This window comes from Vipera berus (genome assembly GCF_964194415.1).
Source record: "Vipera berus genome assembly, chromosome: 8".
Classification (NCBI taxonomy): Eukaryota; Metazoa; Chordata; class Lepidosauria; order Squamata; family Viperidae; genus Vipera; species Vipera berus.
Genome location: NC_138211.1, coordinates 24,541,482 through 24,562,781, shown reverse-complemented (window position 1 = coordinate 24,562,781; position 21,300 = coordinate 24,541,482). Strand labels below are relative to the sequence as shown.

General features: G+C 44.4%; 1 protein-coding gene across 10 annotated transcripts in view; it reads right to left on the bottom strand.

Moving 5' to 3' along the window:
• The window catches only part of TIA1 (TIA1 cytotoxic granule associated RNA binding protein), a 29,601-nt gene extending 11,520 nt beyond the window's left edge, over positions 1–18,081 (bottom strand). For 2 of the 10 annotated variants that reach the window (XM_081333960.1, XM_081333963.1), the window contains exons 1-7: positions 17,886–18,081; positions 13,820–13,916; positions 9,247–9,348; positions 8,473–8,527; positions 8,267–8,299; positions 7,023–7,110; positions 1,518–1,593 (exon numbers count right to left, since the gene is read on the bottom strand). In XM_081333960.1, the coding sequence (XP_081190086.1) occupies positions 1,518–1,593; positions 7,023–7,110; positions 8,267–8,299; positions 8,473–8,527; positions 9,247–9,348; positions 13,820–13,916; positions 17,886–17,911 (477 nt within the window). In that variant the 5' untranslated portion in view covers positions 17,912–18,081. Of the gene's footprint in view, positions 1–1,517; positions 1,594–2,050; positions 2,119–7,022; positions 7,533–7,589; positions 8,225–8,266; positions 8,300–8,472; positions 8,528–9,246; positions 9,349–13,819; positions 13,917–17,885 lie in introns of those variants that run through there. The other 8 variants (XM_081333962.1, XM_081333964.1, XM_081333965.1 and 5 more) reach the window with 5 other exon arrangements.
• Positions 18,082–21,300: the final 3,219 nt, after the last annotated feature.

Genomic DNA, 21,300 nt, shown 5'->3' with positions numbered 1-21,300 from the left:
ATAATAATAAATAATAATAATTTTATTAATTACAATTTTATACATTGTTTATATACTGATTATATTGGGTGGTGTACAATATAATCAGTATATAAACAATGTATAAAATTGTAATTAAAATAATAAAATTAATTTAATATTAAAAATTATTACATCATTTCAAAAAGGTAAAAGAATTCAAAATGGACATTTAGCATTAGTTAATACAGGCGGGGTGTGTTTCTCTTGGGGCCTGTCAGCTCTACAGTTGCATGGTCCTCTGTGCCCCCCAAACAAGACCACAGAGCAAACCAGCACCCAGTGGAGCTCAGAGCTGGGTGTTACACACAACCTTCTTTGGGCACCTAAAATTGCCTGCAGGGCTGCATTTTGTAATTGTTGAAGCTTCTGGATACTCTTCAAGGATAGCCCCATGTAGAGCACGTTGCAATAGTCCAAACGGGATGACAAGGGCATGAGTGATGGAGCCTCCCTATCCAGGAAAAGGCGTCACTGGTGCACAACACAAAGGCCTATGAGCAAACATTCATTTATTGTCTAACCAATTGTGGGGAAACGTATGTTAGGCCTGCCTGAGGTGACTCAGATTTGCTCCAATCAAGTGGCTCCTGTTCAGCAGCACTTGCTAAAGCTAGGAGCAGATTTTGGGCAACTGACGAGGCCCTGCAAAGTGAGGGGCCACGTCGCTCCCCAAAGCAGCTTTGAGGGAGTGCTTTGCTCAAGCCACCTTGCTAGCAACCTCTCAGTTCGAACAGGTGAGGGAATGAGCTTTCATGCCAATACCTCCCCCCACCCCACCCACACAGGGCAAGGGGCAAATGATTCTCAGTCCCTTTCTTGGCTTATTTCACCACAGCCGATAGCTTTCATCCATTATTCATCCTTGGGCAACTCAGTTCAAGAATTGAAAATGCCTGAGGAGGAGCCATTAGAACGCTATAAGCAAACATCCATTTTGCCTGAAGATGAGCTGCTCACATTTTCTTTATAAATGGTGCAAAGTTTTACCTACACGTTCCTCAAATCACATCTGTTCTCCACATGCAGAATTCACTGCAGTCTCTATCTCAGCTTCACTGAGACCACCATTCCAAAAATGGAGTATAAACGCTAAGTTGGAATCATGCTCGTGTTTGTTCTTACAGTGAGATCAGAAGAGAATCTGTTTTCCATAGATTTCAGGGGGTGAATGAATTAGTGTGGGGACAATGAAATATTATAGTCTTGTGAAATTAGAGCAAGTGGAAATCTATGTTGCTGGAACTATACTGCTGAAAAATTACTTAGTACATCCGGACTGTTAGTAATAACGAATTAGCTTGTAAGATTCTGGATTATTAGTAACATGGTGTAATTTACTGCCATAAGATTTCTGAAATAAAGCATATCTAACTATTTCAGCATTTTGTGTTATTACACAACCAGCTTCATCAAGATGCCTTCCGTAATAGTTGCTGGATACGTTTGACCAGCTGTGCGTTGGGTGTAAAACCATCCATCAAAACGCAGGAACTCACCCATTTATTGAAAAAAGAAACAAAGCCATATCCTTTTGATTTTCCTGTTGCCATGTCCTTAACAACTCTGGCATCCCTAAAAAGGAAAGAGAAAGCCAATTAAACATCAACTGAACAGAATCTAAGTAAAAATGTCTCACACGCAGCTCATTTTTCATGTTTCTCCTTTAATAAAATGAACTTCTTAAATGCACCAGCAATATACAAAGCAATTTTCCCTTTTACTAAAGTCTTATCACATGATAGCAAAAATTAAACTTAATTCTGTAAACATGCAAAATCAATAGTTTTAAAAACAACTATTTTACAGTCGTTGGTTCACAGTTCAATGCTCTTATATACTGTTAAAAACACTATGCATGGTCAAAGCAGCTATTCAAAGGAATAACTGAGGGCATGGAGTTGACTAGCATATTAGCAACAGGCTCTCTTGAACCATGCAATTTATAAACTTACTATTGGCCAACACATTCTACCTACTTATTAGAAATAGAAAATAGAAAAAATGAAAAAATAGGAATTAAAAGGCATACGTCGCCTGTTAACTGAATTCTTTAATTTTCTCAGGTCAATTCGTTACCCCCTTTTTGGACTTGGGCAGCTGTAAATTTTGAGAAATTGACATTTTCAGAAATGGTTGCATTATGGAAGAAAATAAACACTAACATGTTTTTTTAAACTATACACTATTAAATAATTTTTAAAAACTGCATTCGTAATTAACAATCATACAGGACTGATTGAAAACTACAAAGTATATAAAGTAAAAATTTATAAAAGTAAATAGAAAAACTACAACGTTTGTCCACTGTGAACTGTAGCTTGCAGTTAGCCATGGCAATGCTGTCCATTCTTCAGAGACATTCTGCAAAATAACCAGAGCCCTATTATTTGAGATTGAGTTAAAAAAGACAAAGACCCAGCTACAATAGCTAAACCCCACTGGTGGAAGTTGCCATTTTCATTAATTAAGGGCCCCTCAGATAATTTATGCATTAAGGGTGCACTATCGAGAAGGCTTAAGACACGCAGCCAGCTTTACCCTCCCCAACCCAATGATTTAGGCACTTGACACGTAGACACTTAAAGCGGGGGGGGGGGGGAGGCCATGCAGGATACCCAAAAGACAGTCCCATACACTAAATCTAGAAAAGGCTTCATGTGATGCCAAGCAGTCCTCAAAAGAATTTCTATAGACATTCAGTATCTACAAGAAAGAGAAGCTAAGGAATTGGAAAATCACTGAACAGCCAACCAGGTATCAAGATCATTAAAGATATTATTCTATAAGAAAGAAAATAACCCAAAAATCTAGAAGAAATGGATATTTGCCTTAAACTTTTAGTTGTCTAAGTTAGAACAGGGAACAATTAATTTCATAATAACATAGATGATTCTCTGTACTTAACTATCTTTTTTAAAATAAGAACCCAAGCCACAAACACATGGACATGCTAGTCAAACCCTGATAGAATAAATGCATTTATACAGAAGTATATAATTATTAATTTGTTCTAACTATACATTAAAGTTTATACAAATACTGAATTATTCAAATCAATACTTCTGGAACTATCACTAGACTACAACAAATTATTTTCACCCAGAAATTGAAAGCCACCCCTCAAGAGAATAAAATAACATTTTTTATTTTTAATGTTTTCAATATACTAAATATGTAGCATTATAGTTCAGCTATTAAAAATAACAGATGAAGTACACGTTCTTCTACTTTCTGAATTAAAGGAAACTTGAAAGACTGCACACTGGCTATGTTTTTATTCTTAAATATATTCCAATGTTCTTTCTTCTCATCTCTTTCAGTGGTTAAGGAACAAGAGTTTTGGCTACTGATGTTAATATAAGCACACCTGTACACACCACCCATGCTTAGGATTAGCACCAGCATGCTGCCAGAGTGATTCTGGATCACAAGCTAGTGGGGTAGAAGTTTTGGGTTTTGAGGATGGATGCGTAGAGACTCTTTAGCTCCCAACATGTATTCTGCCCTTCCTACCTCTAGGCTGACACAAATCTCAATGCAGCTAGTCAGAATCACCCAGAATGAAGCTCACTGGGATGACTAGGAGACAGGCCTTCCCTTTCAAGAATCAGCTGCAGACGTACAGCACAGCACAGCAGGAGCAGAACTTTTACGTTCACTCATGTCTGGAGTTTACAAGTTTATCACATTAAAAACAGAGCCGACTACGACTGCAGAAATTTAAACTTAAAACACTAAACTTGGGCAAATCTTGCTCTGGAATGTGTCCTAGGCCTTCAATTGGCCAAGTCCATGAACCAAGCCCTCATCGGGTTCTATATTTCTTTGTTCTTATATATCCTATGTATCCTGCAATGTAAATCCAAACACTGTGGTTGTGAAGACTGGTTTCCGGTACCCTGAAAATCTCAGGTCTCAAGAGAGAATAAAATGATGTCCAGAAGATGCTACACCAGACACCTGAATGAGGAAGAACTTAAGCGCTGCCAATTGTAGATTCGCTTAGTCATCTTCTATCTCAGTCTGTACGAATCAAAATCAAACAACTATTTCCAAAACAAGGACAGACCATCTTTACCAGTACTACAGAGACCTCCACAAAAGTATCGTATTCTCTAAAGGCCTACAAATGTAACTGTAGGGGCGTGGGGAGGCAATGCACTCCCCTCCTCCATCCCACAGGCTCCCATGTGAATATGGAAGATCTGAAGAGGAACCACAACCATGGGCAACTAAATGGATTTGTCTTCATGAGAATGGCAAACCTGTGCAGCTCATGTTATCTGTGGTCAGTTCTGCACCACGTTCAGGGAGGCAGAGGGCTGGGATTGGAGCGCACAGGCCAATTCGCCTTCACTGACATTAGTAGATCCCTGAAAGGGGTCATGAATCAGAGACTTCAACTTCAACTGCAGCTGATAAACAACAAACTTTATATTGGTATTCAATGCATTATAAATATTAAAGGTTCCTTTTTACTTCCATTCAATCGTGTCCAATTCTCAGAGAATGCCTGGACATGTCCCTGCAGTTTCTTGCCAACGTTTGTCAGAAGTGGTTTGCCTCCTTTCTGGGGCTGAGAGAAGTGACTAGCTTGATGTCCAAGGAGGGACTAGATCTCAGAGTTTCCCTGTCTCTAGTCTGATGTCTTAACTACTACACCAAACTGGTTTGTCCTTTAAACAAAAACTGAAATAATTTTTAGCTTATAAATCTCAGAAGAATATCTACACATAGTTTTTGCTTCTAAATCCTAGCATCCAAAATATTTTAAGCAAAATTTCTTCTTTAGGAAAAAGAGCACTAAGAATAAACTTTGGTCAAAGGTTTCACTTTTCCTCCACCCCCCCCCCCAGAAGCAATACTTTTTCTCAAAACAAATCAGACCCTACCATTAAGTATTTTAATATTAAACATGGTACCCCTTGACACGCACTAGGATTACTACCTAATTACAACATAAAATATTTTGCTTTTTTCAGAATATGTAGTATAGTCGCTTTTTGTGAGATGGGCGGCTATACAAATTTGATTATTAAATATATATTTTGTAAGAGAATTATGATTCCTAACTGAATTCTGTATTGTTTATTTTCCATTAACATGGCTTTTAAGGTATTGTTTGTTAGTTGTCCAGTTATTTGTTTAAGATAGGCAGCCATAATAAATAGATTGATAGATCGATAGATCGATAAGACAGACAGACAGACAGACAGATGATAGATAAGATGGCTGTCATGATGTAAGGAAAAGAAGCAGAAGCCTCAGGAATCAGGTTGCAGCTTAGTGTCTTGTTTGGATCAATTCTTGTTTGGGATAGGACTGGAGAGACAGAGAGGCAAAGCTAGGAGGGAAACATCTTACAAGTTCAGAGGGCAGAAGGAAGAATGTCACCATGTTTACAACAGCAGCTTTCTTGAGGGAGTGGCCATAAGGGACTCCCAATATCCCCAAAGCCCCAGACAGTTGGGGACCTTTAAGACTAGGCAATCCTGCCACAGCATCTCTTGACAGCTAGGCCCAAGGCAGAGAGGGCAGCCTGAAGTCTAACATGGGGGGCGGGGGGGGGGGATAGAAAGAGATCTCTCTAGGGATGGGGGGAAGCCTCATTCTTTCTTTGGCTGGCCCAGGAACGGTCACAGATCCCATTTTTGTTTGATGGGACCTTCATGAACAGAGCAGTGCAGTGCAGGAACACTCGCACTAGCAAGAGGCCTTGTGAAGGGAAGCATTTGTATTGCGAGAAAGAACAGACAGCCTCTTGTCACCCATTCAGAATGGACGGATAAACCCTAACTAGGCTGGGGGGGGCATATCATATGAACGGCTGAACTCAACTCAGCAGCAGGCTTTTTGGCTCAGAACAGCTTCTAAGTCATCTGAGGCTCAAGTGGTCTCTTCGAGTAATGTGTAGCATGCAAACAGGGGCAAGAGAGTGAACTCTCTCATCCTGCTGCCAGCACAGACCAGCTGCTCCAGGAATGCTCGCTCCTCTTTTCCACTTTACTCCTCATTGCTCATTCCACATAGGATGAAAAAGGGCACCACGCACCCTAATTTCACCTATATTAATGTAATCCCAATTGGGCAATCTGATATTTAATTTTTCTAAAACATTTTTAAACTGCAATAAAGGGAAGATTTCCAGCCAATTGTGTAGCACTTGGGAGGTGATTTCTCCCAACTGACTAGGACCTTTGTGATCATGTGCGGAGGGTGCAGAGCATTTCCCTGCACTGTCCTGCGCAGATCCAGGCAATGCACCAGAAAACTTCTTCTTGGCTTTTGTCAGTCCTGAGAACAGCTAATTTAAGTGTTGTTGAATCAAGGTTTGTAACAGTAAGAAATAATTTGAAGACCAGCCTTTGAGAGGAGGAAGCAAGAGACCCATTCATCTCCCTTGGGTCTCAGGAGGTCTGCACAAGTTACAAAACTAATGAATCGGTTCATGATGTTCTACATTTAGAAATTACTTTTCAAACTATTGCTATTGTTATTCAACCTTTGGTGAGTACTCAAATCAGATTACGTAAAATGATAACATTGTTATCATGTCACTCTAGCTTCACTGGACATCTGTAGCAACAGCAGCAATGCACTACACTGGACACCAATTGCTAGTTTATTTTATTTAATAGAGCACCCATTTCACAAAAAGCCAAAGTCTTGCAAGCCACATTTTCTATGAAACCCGATGAATTTTAAAGCTGCGTTAATGAGACTATATGATGCCTCAGGAGACAGAGACCTTACTTAACATGAGAATCCATTCTAGAATGTGAACTAAATTATAAGTCCTAGAACACAGATTTTCCAATATTGTAAAATATATGTATTTTCTAAAACACTAAGCAAAATTAGTAAGACTAATTATTTGATAATCTGAATACAAAAAAGATGCTTCTCTTTAGAGACTATAAATTAATTTGCCAACACTCTATTCATTGCATTCAACTGAATACTTGATTGACCCCAATATCTGACAATAAGATGTTACTTACGATATTCTTCCAAATGGTGCAAAAGCTGCTTTTATATCTTCAGTTGTAATTTCTGGGCTGAGGTCTCCAACAAAGACATGGAAGTGGTCTTATCAAGAAAAGAGAAAAATGTACAAGTTTGCAGAGTGTTCATAGATGTATAGGTGATGGTAATTTTAAAAATCTTGTACTGATTTCCACACAAACAGAAACTACATGAAAACTAGATTTTATTAACCTATCAGGTAACAAAAATACAACATTGTTTTATTATATATCCATCAGGAAACATGGCAGTACAAATGTATAGAAAATTACATAAAACTAACATTTATTGTTTTTATATTATCTGTAATTATTCATAGCAGAAAATGTATTACCATCAGAACTATGCTCATCTAGCTCAAATCCAAAACAAACATATGCTGCATTTGTAGCTTTATTTTGTAATACTAGCATTAAAAAAGCTACCACATCTACTGGTTCTGTGAGCAAGAGAGTAAAATTTACACAAACTAGTTATGGAAAACCTAAGTTACATATAGCTCAAACTTAGTCATATTGTGTGAATAACAGTCAAAAAGATACCTTGCATTGCAACAGTTTGATGTTAAAGTATTTGACAGTTTTCTGAAAAGCCAAGAGTTTTGGTTGCCCAGCCTTTACACCATGTGAATCCATGTGAATTCAAAGTATGTGAAATCCATGAGCAAGTGAACTAAGACTGAAGGCAACAGAACGGAAAGAGTAATCCCTTCATAATTTAGATTAGATCCATTTACATAAGAACTGGCGAAACACAGGTGTCATATCTAAGGAGGTTCTTCATAGTCACACAAAGCCCACTTCAATATTCCGCACCTCTAGCAGGTTTCACGGCACACCTGGCGCTGCAACAGCACCACTCTGGCAAGAATCCCTTTACATCCTCCCCAGATTCTCACAGCTCTCAGGCCGGGCAAGTAGAGAGGCAGCCCCGGGTTGCCAAGTAACAGGAGGGAAGGAAGATCCAATTTGAGGAGCAAATGGTACCCCACAAGAAGTGTGGGGGGTGCAGCGCGGGCAGCAGCTTCCCCTCAGAGGAGACACACCCACTGGGGTCACAGGGCTTACAAGTCGGCAACAGTCCACATCCTGATCCATCTGAGAGAGGAGGAGGAGGCAGAAAGCTTGCGACAACATAATCACCCCCCCAATAGCTTCAGGCGGTTAGTGAATAGATACCCCTGAGAGATTTCATTTTATGTTTAAGAAGATACAATTACCTTGTGAACGCAGTGTGTTGACAACGGTACTACCTGATGACAAAGATTAGATTTGTTCTTAAGTTTATTAACACAAACACATTAAATAATATCTTAGGATAATGATCAAAATAATAGGGCAAATATTTGCATGATGCTTATTGCTTAACATTAAAAAGACTTTTGTGCAAATAAAGAGTAATGACTCAGGATAGGAAGGGACTTACTGCTGGTATCTTTCTTCTGGCTGCTGGGGGTTGTTGCCCAGTTCACTTTGACCTCCTAGAAATAATATTTACTTGAATTATATCCAGGAAAGTTAGAACAAAGATTAATATAATCTGCAGTCCTGTCAATGATTTGACATATGAGACAGTGAAACCTTGAATTAACAGATGGGGGGGGGGGGGGAAACATTGTTCCTGAATGTTAAGAGAACTGCAAATGATATCATTCATGGCAATTTGTCAACATGGGCTATGCCATCATTATAAAAATGACATAAGTCACTGTGATTATTATTAAATTAACATAAATTTAACTGACATAAATTTAAACTGATGATTTATCTACTTCGGTGGCAACAGACTTGTCCACTGCTTCTGGTTAAGTCCAGGCAAAAAATTCATCCACAAAATCCAAAGGCTGCTAAAAAGGCATCCGTTACATTGAGGTTTTGCAGCATTCAAACCATGACTTTGCCATATTAAGTGGTTTATCAAAAATAACAAGATTCTCCCACAAATGAAGTTGAATAGCAAGTAATTTTAAATAGTTTTCCTTTTTATGACCTTATGCTTTATTTTGCCAAGCTAGTTTCCCCAAATTTCATTTGTGAAGTCATCATGCAGTTTTAGCTCAAAATGTTCTTCAATTCTGTAATATACAAGGCTCAAACAGGATAAAAGTTTACCTTTAGAGTTTCTTTTTTAAAACATGTTTTCATCCATCTATTTAAAGCCACAGTCTGCTCCATGTCCCGTTTAGACCTGAGAGCTTACCTTACCCATTATCTTCCGCCCATTCATTGCCGCTAAAGCTGCGGCTGCGTGACGATGCTCATAGAATTCCACAAAACAGTACGGATCATTCCCAGCTGTCTGCTTAAACAGAGAGGACAAACAGTCACTCTTAGCCTCTAGGAAGATTTTGGTTTTGGACAAAGGATGTTAGCCACATCAAAATATTGACAGAGAAAGTGACATTCTATCCCCAAAGAAAGTATTCAAAAGTAATTGTTTTAGACCACTTAAATGGATGCATTATTTTTTTAACGGCCAAACTGAAAGTGCAATCCTATACATTTCTATCTGAATCACTAAATCTGATGGATATTTTTGAGCAGGCACACATTCCTTTTATCTTTTGTACTTCTTTATAATCTCATTTATTTTTTTCCTTTAACAGGATTACAGCATTTCTAAATGATTTCATGAACCTTTGAAAGTAATTTTAGAATTAGTTTTAATATTAAATATTTAATATTAAACTTTACCATATAAAAGCAGTAACACTACCCATTGTGTTTTGCTATTCAGAATATGATTCAGTATCCTACATGTATCACAAGGTTGATGAGATGCAGGCAACAGGAAGGTAACTTGCAAGGACCCCTCTAAATTAATGATGCTAGTTTCATTTAGTAGTGTGAGTATGCTTAGGGCAGGCATGTCCAACCTATATTCGCTATATGCAGTCCTGGACAGCTAGTAATGCATCCCAGGTCCGTTGCTAATAAGGCTCCTCTCACCCGGGATTTGGTTGAGGGGGGGCACGCGGACCTGGCTTGCATCACGGAGACTTGGTTGGGCCCAGAGGGTGGTATCCCCCTGGTTGATCGTTGCCCACCAGGTTTCCGGGTGCTGCACCAGCCTCGGGCTCAGGGTAGGGGCGGGGGAGTGGCGGTAGTTATGAGGGAGACCTTATGTCCGCAGGAGGCCACCGTTCTTCAGATAATCGGGTGTGAGTCTCTCCTCCTGAGATGCGGCCCTAGGGCGCAGTTGGGCTTGCTGCTGGTGTACCTTTCGCCTAGTCGCGCAGCGGCAGCCCTGCCTGAGCTTCTTGATATCCTCTCGGGACTGGTGATTGAGTTTCCCAAACTCATGGTCTTGGGAGACTTCAATCTACCATCCCTGGGAGGATCTTCTGAGTTAGCTTGGGAGTTCATGGCTTCCATGACGGCCATGGACCTGACACAAGTAATTCATGGACCGACTCATGTGGGAGGCCACACCTTGATTTGGTTTTTCTATCCGGACGGTGGTTAGATGATCTTGGTGGGGGCTCTCCAATTGTTATGTCCCTGTCATGGACCGATCATCATCTCCTGCGGCTGGTCTTCCGCTTTGCTGCTCCTCGCCGTGGGTGTGTTGAACCAATTAGATGGTTCCGCCCCAGGCGCTTAATGGACCCTGAGAGATTCCAGGCAGCGCTGGGGTCCCCACCTGCCTCCTCTGCTCACAGCTCGGCAGATGCCTTAGTGGAAGCCTGGGAAAGGGCGGCCACGGAGGCACTTGACCGAGTTGTACCCTTGCGGCCCCTGACCCGGCGCAGATCCCAGTGGGCTCCATGGTTCTCCGCGGAGCTCCAGATTAAGCGTCGGAGACGGGGCCTAGAGAGCGGTTGGAGGTCCAGCCGATCTGAATCCAACCGATTGCGACTAAGAACCCATATTAGGTCTTATCTCGCAGCGATAAGGGTGGCAAGGTCTAATTACTTCACTACCCTTATCGTGTCCGCAGATAATCGCCCGGCCGCCCTGTTTAGGGTGACCCGCTCCCTCCTCAATCAGGAGGTGAGTGAGGAACCCTTGCAGGGGCATGCCGAGGAGTTTAGTCAACATCTGTTGGATAAAATTGCTCGGATTTGGACTGGGCAGAGTCAGACGATCAGGACACGGGTGATCTTGTCAATGTGATCTGGGAGGAGTTCGATCCTGTAACTCCGGAGGAAGTGGACAGGATTATGGGGAGGCTGAGCTCCACCACATGTTTATTGGACCCGTGCCCTTCCTGGCTGGTTTATGCAGCCCGGGAGGGGACACGAGGCTGGTTCCAGGCAGTTATATCTGCCTCTTTGAGTGAGGGTAGTTTTCCCGCCGCCCTGAAGGAGGCGGTGGTGAGACTTCTCCTCAAGAAGCCTGCCTTGGACCCAGCTGTGTTAAATAACTTTCGTCCGGTCTCCAACCTTCGCTTTCTTGCGAAGGTTGTTGAGAGTGTGGTGGCGCATCAGCTCCCTCTGGTTCTGGATGAAGCGGATTATCTAGACCCGTACCAATCGGGCTTCAGGCCCGGGTACAGCACGGAGACGGCATTGGTTGCTCTGGTGAATGATCTCTGGAGGGCTCGGGACAGGGGATATTCCTCTGTCCTAGTCCTATTAGACCTCTCAGCGGCTTTCGATACCATCGACCATGGTATCTTGCTGCGGCGTCTCGGGATTGGGAGTGGGAGGCACGGTCCTTCAGTGGTTCTCCTCCTATCTCCTGGGACGCTCGCAGTCGGTGTTGGCAGGGGGGCAGAGGTCGACCTCGAGGCCTCTCGCTTGTGGAGTCCCTCAGGGGTCGGTCCTCTCGCCTCTCCTGTTCAACATCTACATGAAACCACTGGGTGAGATCATTCGTGGTTTTGGAGTTGGGTATCATCAGTATGCTGATGATACCCAGCTTTTCATTTCGACCCCAAACCACCCCAGTGATGCCCTCGACGTGATGTCCCGCTGCCTGGAGGCGGTTCGGGTCTGGATGGGGAGGAACAGGCTTCGACTCAACCCTGACAAGACCGAGTGGCTGTGCGTACCGGCATCTCGGGATATTCAGGATATCCCATCTCTCTCTATGGGGGGTGAGTTATTACCCCCCTGTAGATAGGGCTCGCAACTTGGGAGTCCTCCTAGATTCACAGCTTTCTCTAGAAGATCATATAGTAGCTGTGACTAGGGGGGCCTTCGCCCAGGTTCGCCTGGTGCGCCAGTTGCGGCCCTATCTAGACCGGGATGCCTTACGTACGGTCACTCACGCCCTCGTGACCTCTCGTCTGGACTACTGCAACGCTCTCTACATGGGGCTACCCTTGAAGACCACTCGGAGGCTCCAGCTGGTACAGAATGCAGCCGCGAGAGTTGTGTTGGGAGTTTCCCGACACTCCCATGTTACACCTCTGCTCCGCGAGCTGCATTGGCTTCCAGTTGTCTTCCGGGTGAGATTCAAGGTGTTGGTAATGACCTACAAAGCCCTACATGGCATGGGTCCAGAATACCTTGGGGAGCACCTGCGGCCGGCGTCAACTTCCCTCCTCCCAGTACGCTCCCACAGAGAGGGCCTCCTCAGGGTGCCACCGGTCAAAGAATGCCGAAAGAATGGAATGGGTCCGGGTTACTTGAGGGACCGTCTCACCCCACTCGTGCAGCAGAGGCATGCTGTGGGTCAGCCTGATTATTCCGGCTGGCAGGGTCCAGGAGGAGAGCCTTCTCTGCTGTTATTCCTGCCCTTTGGAACATCTTGACCCCCAACGTGAGGTTGGTCCCAGTCCTTCTATCTTTTCATAAGGGCCTAAAGATGTGGCTTTGCCAGTTGGCTTGGGACCCCAGTGGGGGAACAACACAATGGTTGATTGAGTAATAACAGATCCCATCCCCCCCGACCCCCCCACCTTCCCCCACGTTTCTTTAATGTTTGATTTTAACTTTTGATGTTTTAACTTAGATGTGACTGTAAGCTACCCAGTTACCCTAGGGCACGGGTCGGCAACCCGCGGCTCCGGAGCCGCATGCGGCTCTTTGAGCCGTCTTCTGCGGCTCCCAGCCGCCCGGTGCGTGCGCACCTCTCCAAATGGAGAGTGGCACCGCCCGTTTGGAGAGGTGCGCGCGCACCTCCCCAAACCTTTGGAGAGGTGCGCGCGTACATCCGCGCGAACGGGCCGCGGCGTCGCTCTTTGAGGAAGCTGCCGCGGCCCGTCTGCAAAGCTGCCGAAAGCGGCAGCTTTGCAGATGGGCCGCGGCAGCTTCCTCAAAGAGCGACGCCGCGGCCCGTTCCGAGAGGTGCGCGCGCACCTCCCCGAATGGGCGGAGGTGCGCGCGTACCTCCGGGCGAACGGGCAGCGGTGCCGTTCTTTGAGGAAGCTGCCGCGGCCCGTCTGCAAAGCTGCCGAAAGCGGCAGCTTTGCAGACGGGCCGTCGCCGTCGGGCAACCGGGAACCGGTTCCATCTCACTTTTTAAAAAAATGGCAACCGCGTGCGTCCGCGCAAAACATTTTTTGCGCATGCGCGTGCATGGACACACGCACGCGGCTCCCAGTTTTTTTAATTTGTGATGGAACCAGTTCCCGGTGGCTCTTTTCCTTTTTTAGGTTGCCGACCCCTGCCCTAGGGTAAGATGGGCAGCCAATAAACTTAAATAAATTCCAACCTCCCTTGAATTCTGTTGACCCTTATCTAACTCCAAGCAGGTGCTAATCGTTAGTTAAGAATACTCCTGTGCATGAGTACCCAAATACACATACACACAGTGCTATATTTCTGACTGATGTATAACCAAGTTCTATGCATATAAAAAATTCTTATCTAGTATCAACTTACATCCATTATCATTTTGCAATTTTTGCACGGTCCAATCTGACTGAACAGCTGGAGAATTAGGGCCTCAGTAACATCTCTCGACAGATTCCCCACATACCTGTAAAATATGCACATTGAAGCTTGTAAGTCTTACGTAACAAAAGGGTAGCAGAGGGAGCAACTGGATTGTCCCACAACTTAGCAATTACTAAAATATCTAAGGTGTTTAGAAGACCTAAGGAACCAAAAAAACCTCTCTGACTTCTGACTGAGCAAAGGCAAAATTAAGATCTAACAGTAGTAACGAAGGCTGTGCAAATAAGTGCAAACAAGAGATTGAACCACTGACTTGTGGGAAATGGCACAGGGTCTCCTGCTCCAGCTAGTAGATTTACTAATAGACTTACAACCATAATTGTGGTCCAAATTTCTGTTGGTAAGGTGACAGTTAAGTGATTTTTGCCCCATTTTACAACCTTTCTTGCCATAGCTGTTAAGCGAATCACTGCAGTTGTTAGGTTAAAAACACAGCTGTCAAGTGAATCTGGCTTCCCCATTGACTTGGCTTGTCAGAAGGTGCAAAAGGGGATCACGTGACACACACACACACACACACACACGCTGCAACCATCATAAACATGAACTAGTTGCCAAGCATCCAAAATCTGATCACGTGACCGTGGGGAGGCTGCAACGGTCATGTGAAAAATGGCCAAAATCACAGTGCCGTTGTAACTTCGAAAGGTCACTAAACAAACGTCTGTAAGTCGAGGACTACCTGGAGAAGACCACTAAGGTATTTTATTCTATGACTTAATATTCTGCACAAAGTTAGTAGTATTTTTACACAAAGTATCCATATTATATTTATCCTTCAGATATTATCTTTTTAAATTTGAATTTATTTTGTTTGTATATTTGTAGTTGCTGTGCATTAACCCTTCCTTAATCAAAGCCGTTTACCTAATTTAAACTTTTTCAAGTAAAGGACAATGGAGAAATTGTACTTGATAGCCTCTTGAATTTAATTTTAATTTTTTGGTTTCACAATTTTACTGCATTAATATGTTTGCCTTATTTTTTAAGTGTTAAGAAATACTGCACCTTATTTACTACTTATCTATGAACTAAGAAATACAAAATTATTCCAAGTATGAAGCTGCTTATTTCTAAATAAATATTCACTGGTATTTCAGGGAACAGCTTCAGTCCTAGAGGACCAGGTTACAATTGAGACTTTGGGGGTACACTTTCTCTTACAAGGCATAAAGGCATCTCCTATTCTAGGACAGGGAATTGGTTATTGTTTTTCATGGTTTGTGACCTGCAGATGACTCCATCAAAATATATTCAGCATGAGGTTTGAAAAACTACTCAGTGCAAAATGTACCACCTGTTTTAAAAGCTGCTCCACAGGCTACAGATATGATTCCATACCCAGTTAATACTGATTTAATGTCCTGTGGCTGGATTCTTAATACTTCCTTCTCAAATGAGTCTTTGCCTGGTAACGAAGAAACACAGAGGATATGCCAAAAGAAGGAATAGTAATCATATGTAAAAACTAAGCTCATAGGTGTGAAGCTTTACAAAGCTGGAAAGGTCTTTTAAAGATTGATCAATTTTTTTAGTTCTAAGCTGTATGTCCAATAATTGATTAAACACCAGTTTATATTTAGTAGTTTGTTTTAAACGACTGCATTAGAACTTTAATTTGTAAATTATTCCTGAAGTAAACAAAATGTCAAAGTGCTAATAGGGTAGTAATATGTGTTTAAACCCCCTCATCTTCTAGCTAAAGCAATCCTTGTGAATCCAGTTATTCCAAATATCCTCAGCTTCAGTCCACATTATTTTTATTGTTATTGGGCTGCACTATTTAATTCCTTTTTAGTTTTTGTATATTGTATTTTTATTGTATTTGCCCTGTACACCGCCCTGAGTCCTTCGGGAGAAGGGCGGTATAGAAATTAAATTATTATTATTATTATTATTATTATTATTATTATTATTATTATTATTATTATTATTATTATTATTATTATTATTATTATTATGAAAACCAAGATCATGGCATCCGGCCCTCTCAATTCCTGGCAAATAGATGGGGAAGAAATGGAGGTAGTGACAGATTTTATTTTCCTGGGCTCCAAGATCACTGCAGATGGGGACTGTAGCCAAGAAATTAAAAGACACTTGCTCCTCGGGAGGAAAGCCATGGCAAATCTAGACAGCACACTAAAAAGCAGAGACATCACCCTGTCAACAAAAGTGCGTATAGTCAAGGCTATGGTCTTCCCAGTTGCAATGTATGGCAGTGAAAGTTGGACCATAAGAAAGGCTGAGCGCCAAAGAATTGAGGCCTTTGAACTATGGTTCTGGAGAAGACTCCTGCGAGTCCCTCGGACTGCAAGGCGATCAAACCGGTCAGTCCTAGAGGAGATCAACCCTGACTGCTCTTTAGAAGGCCAGATCCTGAAGCTAAAACTCAAATACTTTGGCCACCTAATGAGAAGGAAGGACTCACTGGAGAAGAGCCTAATGCTGGGAAAGATTGAGGGCAAGAGAAGAAGGGGACGACAGAGAATGAGGTGGCTGGATGGAGTCACTGAAGCAGTAGGCGTGAGCTTAAATGGACTCCAGAAGATGGTAGAGGACAGGAAGGCCTGGAGGAACATTGTCCATAGGGTCGCGATGGGTCGGACACGACTTTGCAACTAACAACAACAATGTAATTATTGGCCATCCTGGCTGAGAAACTGTGAGGCTTGAATGAAAGTAATCGAGAAAACTAATTAGAAGAATAAGCAACTAAAATGCAAACGGTCAATAAAAATATGTTAACATGAGAAAGTTCAAGACTGAAGTTTGATGGGGCACCTTCATGTTAATACATACATACCATAAGTTTCCTATGTATCAAAATATTGCAAAGAAATGCTGAAAATTATTCTTTAAAACAAAATATGAATATATAACACATTAGCATAAAAAGCAACCAAGCAGAAGGTAGTATAAACAGAAAAACGCATTTTTAAAACTAGATTAGGAACTAGGATAGGCTAAGGCTAATTTGAATCATCAAATTAAACCAAGGCATTTGGTACTGCAGTTTAACAACCCTGGGAAAGTAAAACAGCCGCACTTCGGAAGGTGGGAAGCACCCAGGCCAGAGCAGCTGAACCTCAACTAGGCGCAGAACGACGCTGGGGGGGGGGAGTGGTTGGTTGCCACATGTACCCAGCTCGACAGAAGAAGAGCCAGACAGAGGGCAGAAAAGGTGGCGTCTTTTGCTTAGCGGCTCCTTAGGAAAAAGGACGCTGGCCTCCCCGAGACTTTTGCTTGGGCTCAAGCAAAAGGCAATACAATCCCAGCTGGATGAAGGCGATTCGTCCGGGAAAAGACCGGCTCCAAATCCCCCGAATTCAAGCCGAGAGTCGGGCGAGGGCAGGGCAGGCCAACATCCCCTGGTCCTGGGCCAGGAGCGTCACGAGCGAGGGTCGGGCCAGGAAAGAGGCGACAGACAAGGGGGGGGGGGGGAAACTGGGAATCACCAGGAAAAAAGAAACGAAGCCTGCAAGCGGAGCTGTAAATTCAGAATTTTCTCCGATGGAAAAGTTTACAACTACAAGCGAACCACGACCAGGAAGGTCCCCCCTGCCGAAATGCGCATCGCCGCCAGTATTACGATGACTTTATCCCGCCTTTTTCATCTATGGACGCGTTTGGACACGTAGGCGACTGGGATACCCTACTTTCCCACCAACAACAACCCTGCCAGGTGGGCTGGGGTTCCTCTCATTTAAAGCCCAGCGCGGCATCCCCGCCCCAAAGCAGCTCACGAGGCCGCGTAGCACCTCGGGGCGGCAGAGCAGCCCGGAGGCCGCGGCCGAAGGCGGGTTCCCCGGCTGGCATCCCCCGCCGCGGCCGAAGCCCGGGGAGACGAGGCGCCGCTTGAGGGACGCCGCGACCGGCTACGGGAGGCGAGGCCTCTCCGGCGAGCTCGCGCCTGCCTGCCGGCGGGAAGGCGCCCAAACAACGTGGCCGGGCCCTCCCCCTGCGCGTGCGGGGCTCCCAACCGACTCACAGCGTCTTCGGCATCTCGTCTTCCATGGCGGCGGCGGCGGCCCCTCGGCCACCGGTCAGGCGTGTGCGACGCGCGGGCCGAGTCCGCGAGGCAGGCAGGCGGCCCTCACGTAGGCCCGACGGACAACGAACCCGCCGCCCGTCCTCTCAAGATGGCGCTGCTGGGCAGAGAGGCCCGGCCGGCCGACGGAAAGGCGCTTCTGCGCATGCGCCATGTCTCCCGCCAGCGCGCTCGCGCGAGGAGGCGCCACCTCCTTGGGGGCTCATCCAATCCTGCCTCCCCTGGAGGCTGGCCTTTCGGCGGCGAGTCTCGCGAGATCTCTCCAGAACGCCTGCGCAGTACTGCTGTTTTACAGAGCCTTCCGGCTTTCTTTCGTTTATTCTAAAAAAAGAAAAATTACAATCAAGTCAACGTTTGGGTGGAGGAAGTAGGCAAATTTGGTGATGGGCGCTTTTTTAAGGAATGCTGAATGAAGGGGGAAAAAAAAGAACTGCGCCGCCCGGGAATCGAACCCGGGTCGCAAGAATGGGAATCTTGCATGATACCACTACACCAGCGGCGCTGCTGTAAATTTTGTTGGGAAGAATCCTCTAGAAAGCAAAGGCAAAAGATCAGCCTGCCTATAAAAACTAAACAAGCTGTCAGAAACAGTATTGTCAAAGTGGGTTCTTCCAAAACTGAAAGCAATAATTGAAAGATGGAAATTCAATAATCGAAAGATGGAAAAAATGTGAACTGAATGTGTTAAATTGAACAGAAAATACTTTCAAAAATACATGCACCAAATTGACCTATAAAATTGCAAGTCCTTTTAGGAATGTGTAATTTGCAGTACCTATTAATTTTAATCAGACTATCTCTCTTCCTCAGCCTTTTTTTCTACACAGGACTCTTTAACATGGCTTACACTTACTGATAATGCCCTAGTGACTCCAACCCCCCCCCCCCCCAATCTATTTAAATCTTGCAACAACTTTGCAAGGTAGACTCATATTTAAAACCCGTCTGAGGTATATTGGAAATTAGCACAGAGCAGGTTCAGAGTTGTGGGAAGTCAGTCCCCCTCCTCCCCCCAGAAGGAAATATTAAAAGGGCAGAATATTATATTTCCTCAAAGGCAGAAAAGCATGCCCAGTTTTTTTCTTAATATCCCCAAATCTCCCTCCCCCAAGCAGAAATCAGCTCTGTAGAAATGCAGATGTAAGCAATCCATTCAGGAAGGTTGAAGCCTTCCAGCTAGAGCAGGCATGTCAAACTCGCGACATCACGTGATGTCATGTGACATATTGTGACTTTTTCCCCATTGCCGGCAATGGGGAGGGCGCGGTTTCGTGGTGATGCATCTGGCCCACGGGCCGGCAGTTTGATTTACCTCAGCTAGAAGCTTAGGAAGACAAACAGACCTAAAATCTACATACCCCACCCAAAATCTAAGACGGCACATAATAGGATTAACCCACAGATGCCAAAGGGAGACACTTAGACTCAGGTCAAAGTACATGACACAGGAAATACAAAGTCTCAAACAGGAACAGGAAACAACCTCAAGAGCCCCAGAGAGTATAGATCAGGGCTTTTCAACCAGTGATACGGGTACCACCTGTGGGACATTGGCAGGTGGTACGCGACAATCCTAGAGAAATGGTAGCGGGGGAGGGGAATGAGCTGAACCGGTGGCAGCACCGCACAAGCCTGAGCGAGAGACGGCTGGAGCTGCAGGGCTGTCAGGGCTCAGCGGAAGCGCTAGGATCAGCGCTTCTTCGGGGCTGTCAGGGCTCAGTGGAAGTGCCAGGATCAGCGCCAGGCTCCAGCTGGAGCTCGACGCTGATCCTGGCGCTTCTGCTGAGCCCAGAAGAAGCGCCAATCAGCTGGAATTTTGCAACATTTCCAGGATCTTGTGATTTACATCCAGATCCTTGGCAACTGATTAATATTTATGACGGTCACAGTGTCCCAGGATCATGTGAAGTGACCAAAACCTGCTGCAACCACCCAGCAGAAGCGGGGGGAATAAAAACCAAACACCCCCCACCCCACCCCCACTGCCAATCCTCAACAGAAATGCTCACAACAATGAAAACCTCCGACAGGAGGAAGAGCGCCTCTGGGCAGGCAGGCAGGTGTCTTGCTCGGCTGTGGCTTGGACTAGAAGACCTCCAAGGTCCCTTCCAGTTCTATTCTGATTGATATTGATATTGGCCAGCTTCTTTTTCTCACACTCATGGATATGCACAGCCTGGTGCAAACGTAGCTTATACTGAGTCCAAAGTCGAACCATGATTCAGTAATCACATGCAGTTTCCACCAGAATTTTTATCCAGGTTTTATTTTTCACTTGCATGCTCCCTGATTTCGCCTTCCAGTCTTGGCAGCTCTATTTTACCAATCAGCCCCTCTTCTTTGGGTCTTGCAGTGGTAAAATGGGGACACCAAAGCGAAGCCTCCTTCCTTTATCCTACAGGAATCTGAATGGGCTGTATCCAGCAGCCCTTCCTCTTCCCTTGCAAAGGACTGCAAGGTAGAACCTCCATCAGCAAGGGAAATCTACCAGACAGACCCCACTGTGGAGAGTTGTTTTGTTTTCTGTAGGACCTTCTCCTGCCACCAGTCTTCCTTGACCGAGGAAGGGAAAAGCTACATCACTAAAAGCTAAACCATGTTGTTTCCATTCTAGAAAGTAAGGACCTGCTCCAGCCGATCCTTTCAGGAAAGCCCGACTCTTGACTCTATGTGGTTAATCAAAAGAACTTTTACTGAGAGAAAGTGGTTGCAGTAAAGACAGGCGGAATCCAACAGTGCTGCACAAAGCACCAAGCTATTCCTCCCATTCCAAAACTCGACACACGCACATCCCCAACCAGTCTACTGGCAGCCAATATAGAGATCTCTCTCCAAGGTGCTGACGGGTTGGCTACTGTCTGAACGAGTCCCAGCTTCTTTCCTTGCCGCTGCTTGGCACACAAGGGCAACTGGCCATGTAACTTTCCATGGTTTTTTTGAGGATGGCCATCAAAATTGCCTTTTCACTAAGTGTAGTGTTTTCACAATCCAAAATGTCCCACCGTTTTGGAATCATGGCACTTTCCTAGGATCATGAGTCTCTGACTGGCTGGTACCACAAGCTTCACCACCACCTAGTCCATCTTGAGTTGAGCAAACATTATAGTGAGTTTGGAACCATTTATCGTCTGTTAGTGCAGCTGTAAGGGCGGAAGTCACATCATTGTCTATTGAAGGCTTTCCTTTTATCTGCACTCCAGTGGTTACTTGGGACGCCAGTTGATGGGATGGCAGTACTGGCTTGATTATCTCTGCTTTGGAGCAGTTGTATTGCAGCATGCATGACAGTGTGTCATCTAGAAAGTTCTTCTCCCAGGGAGATAGTGCAGGGTGAAATCAAAGCAGCTGAAGTACT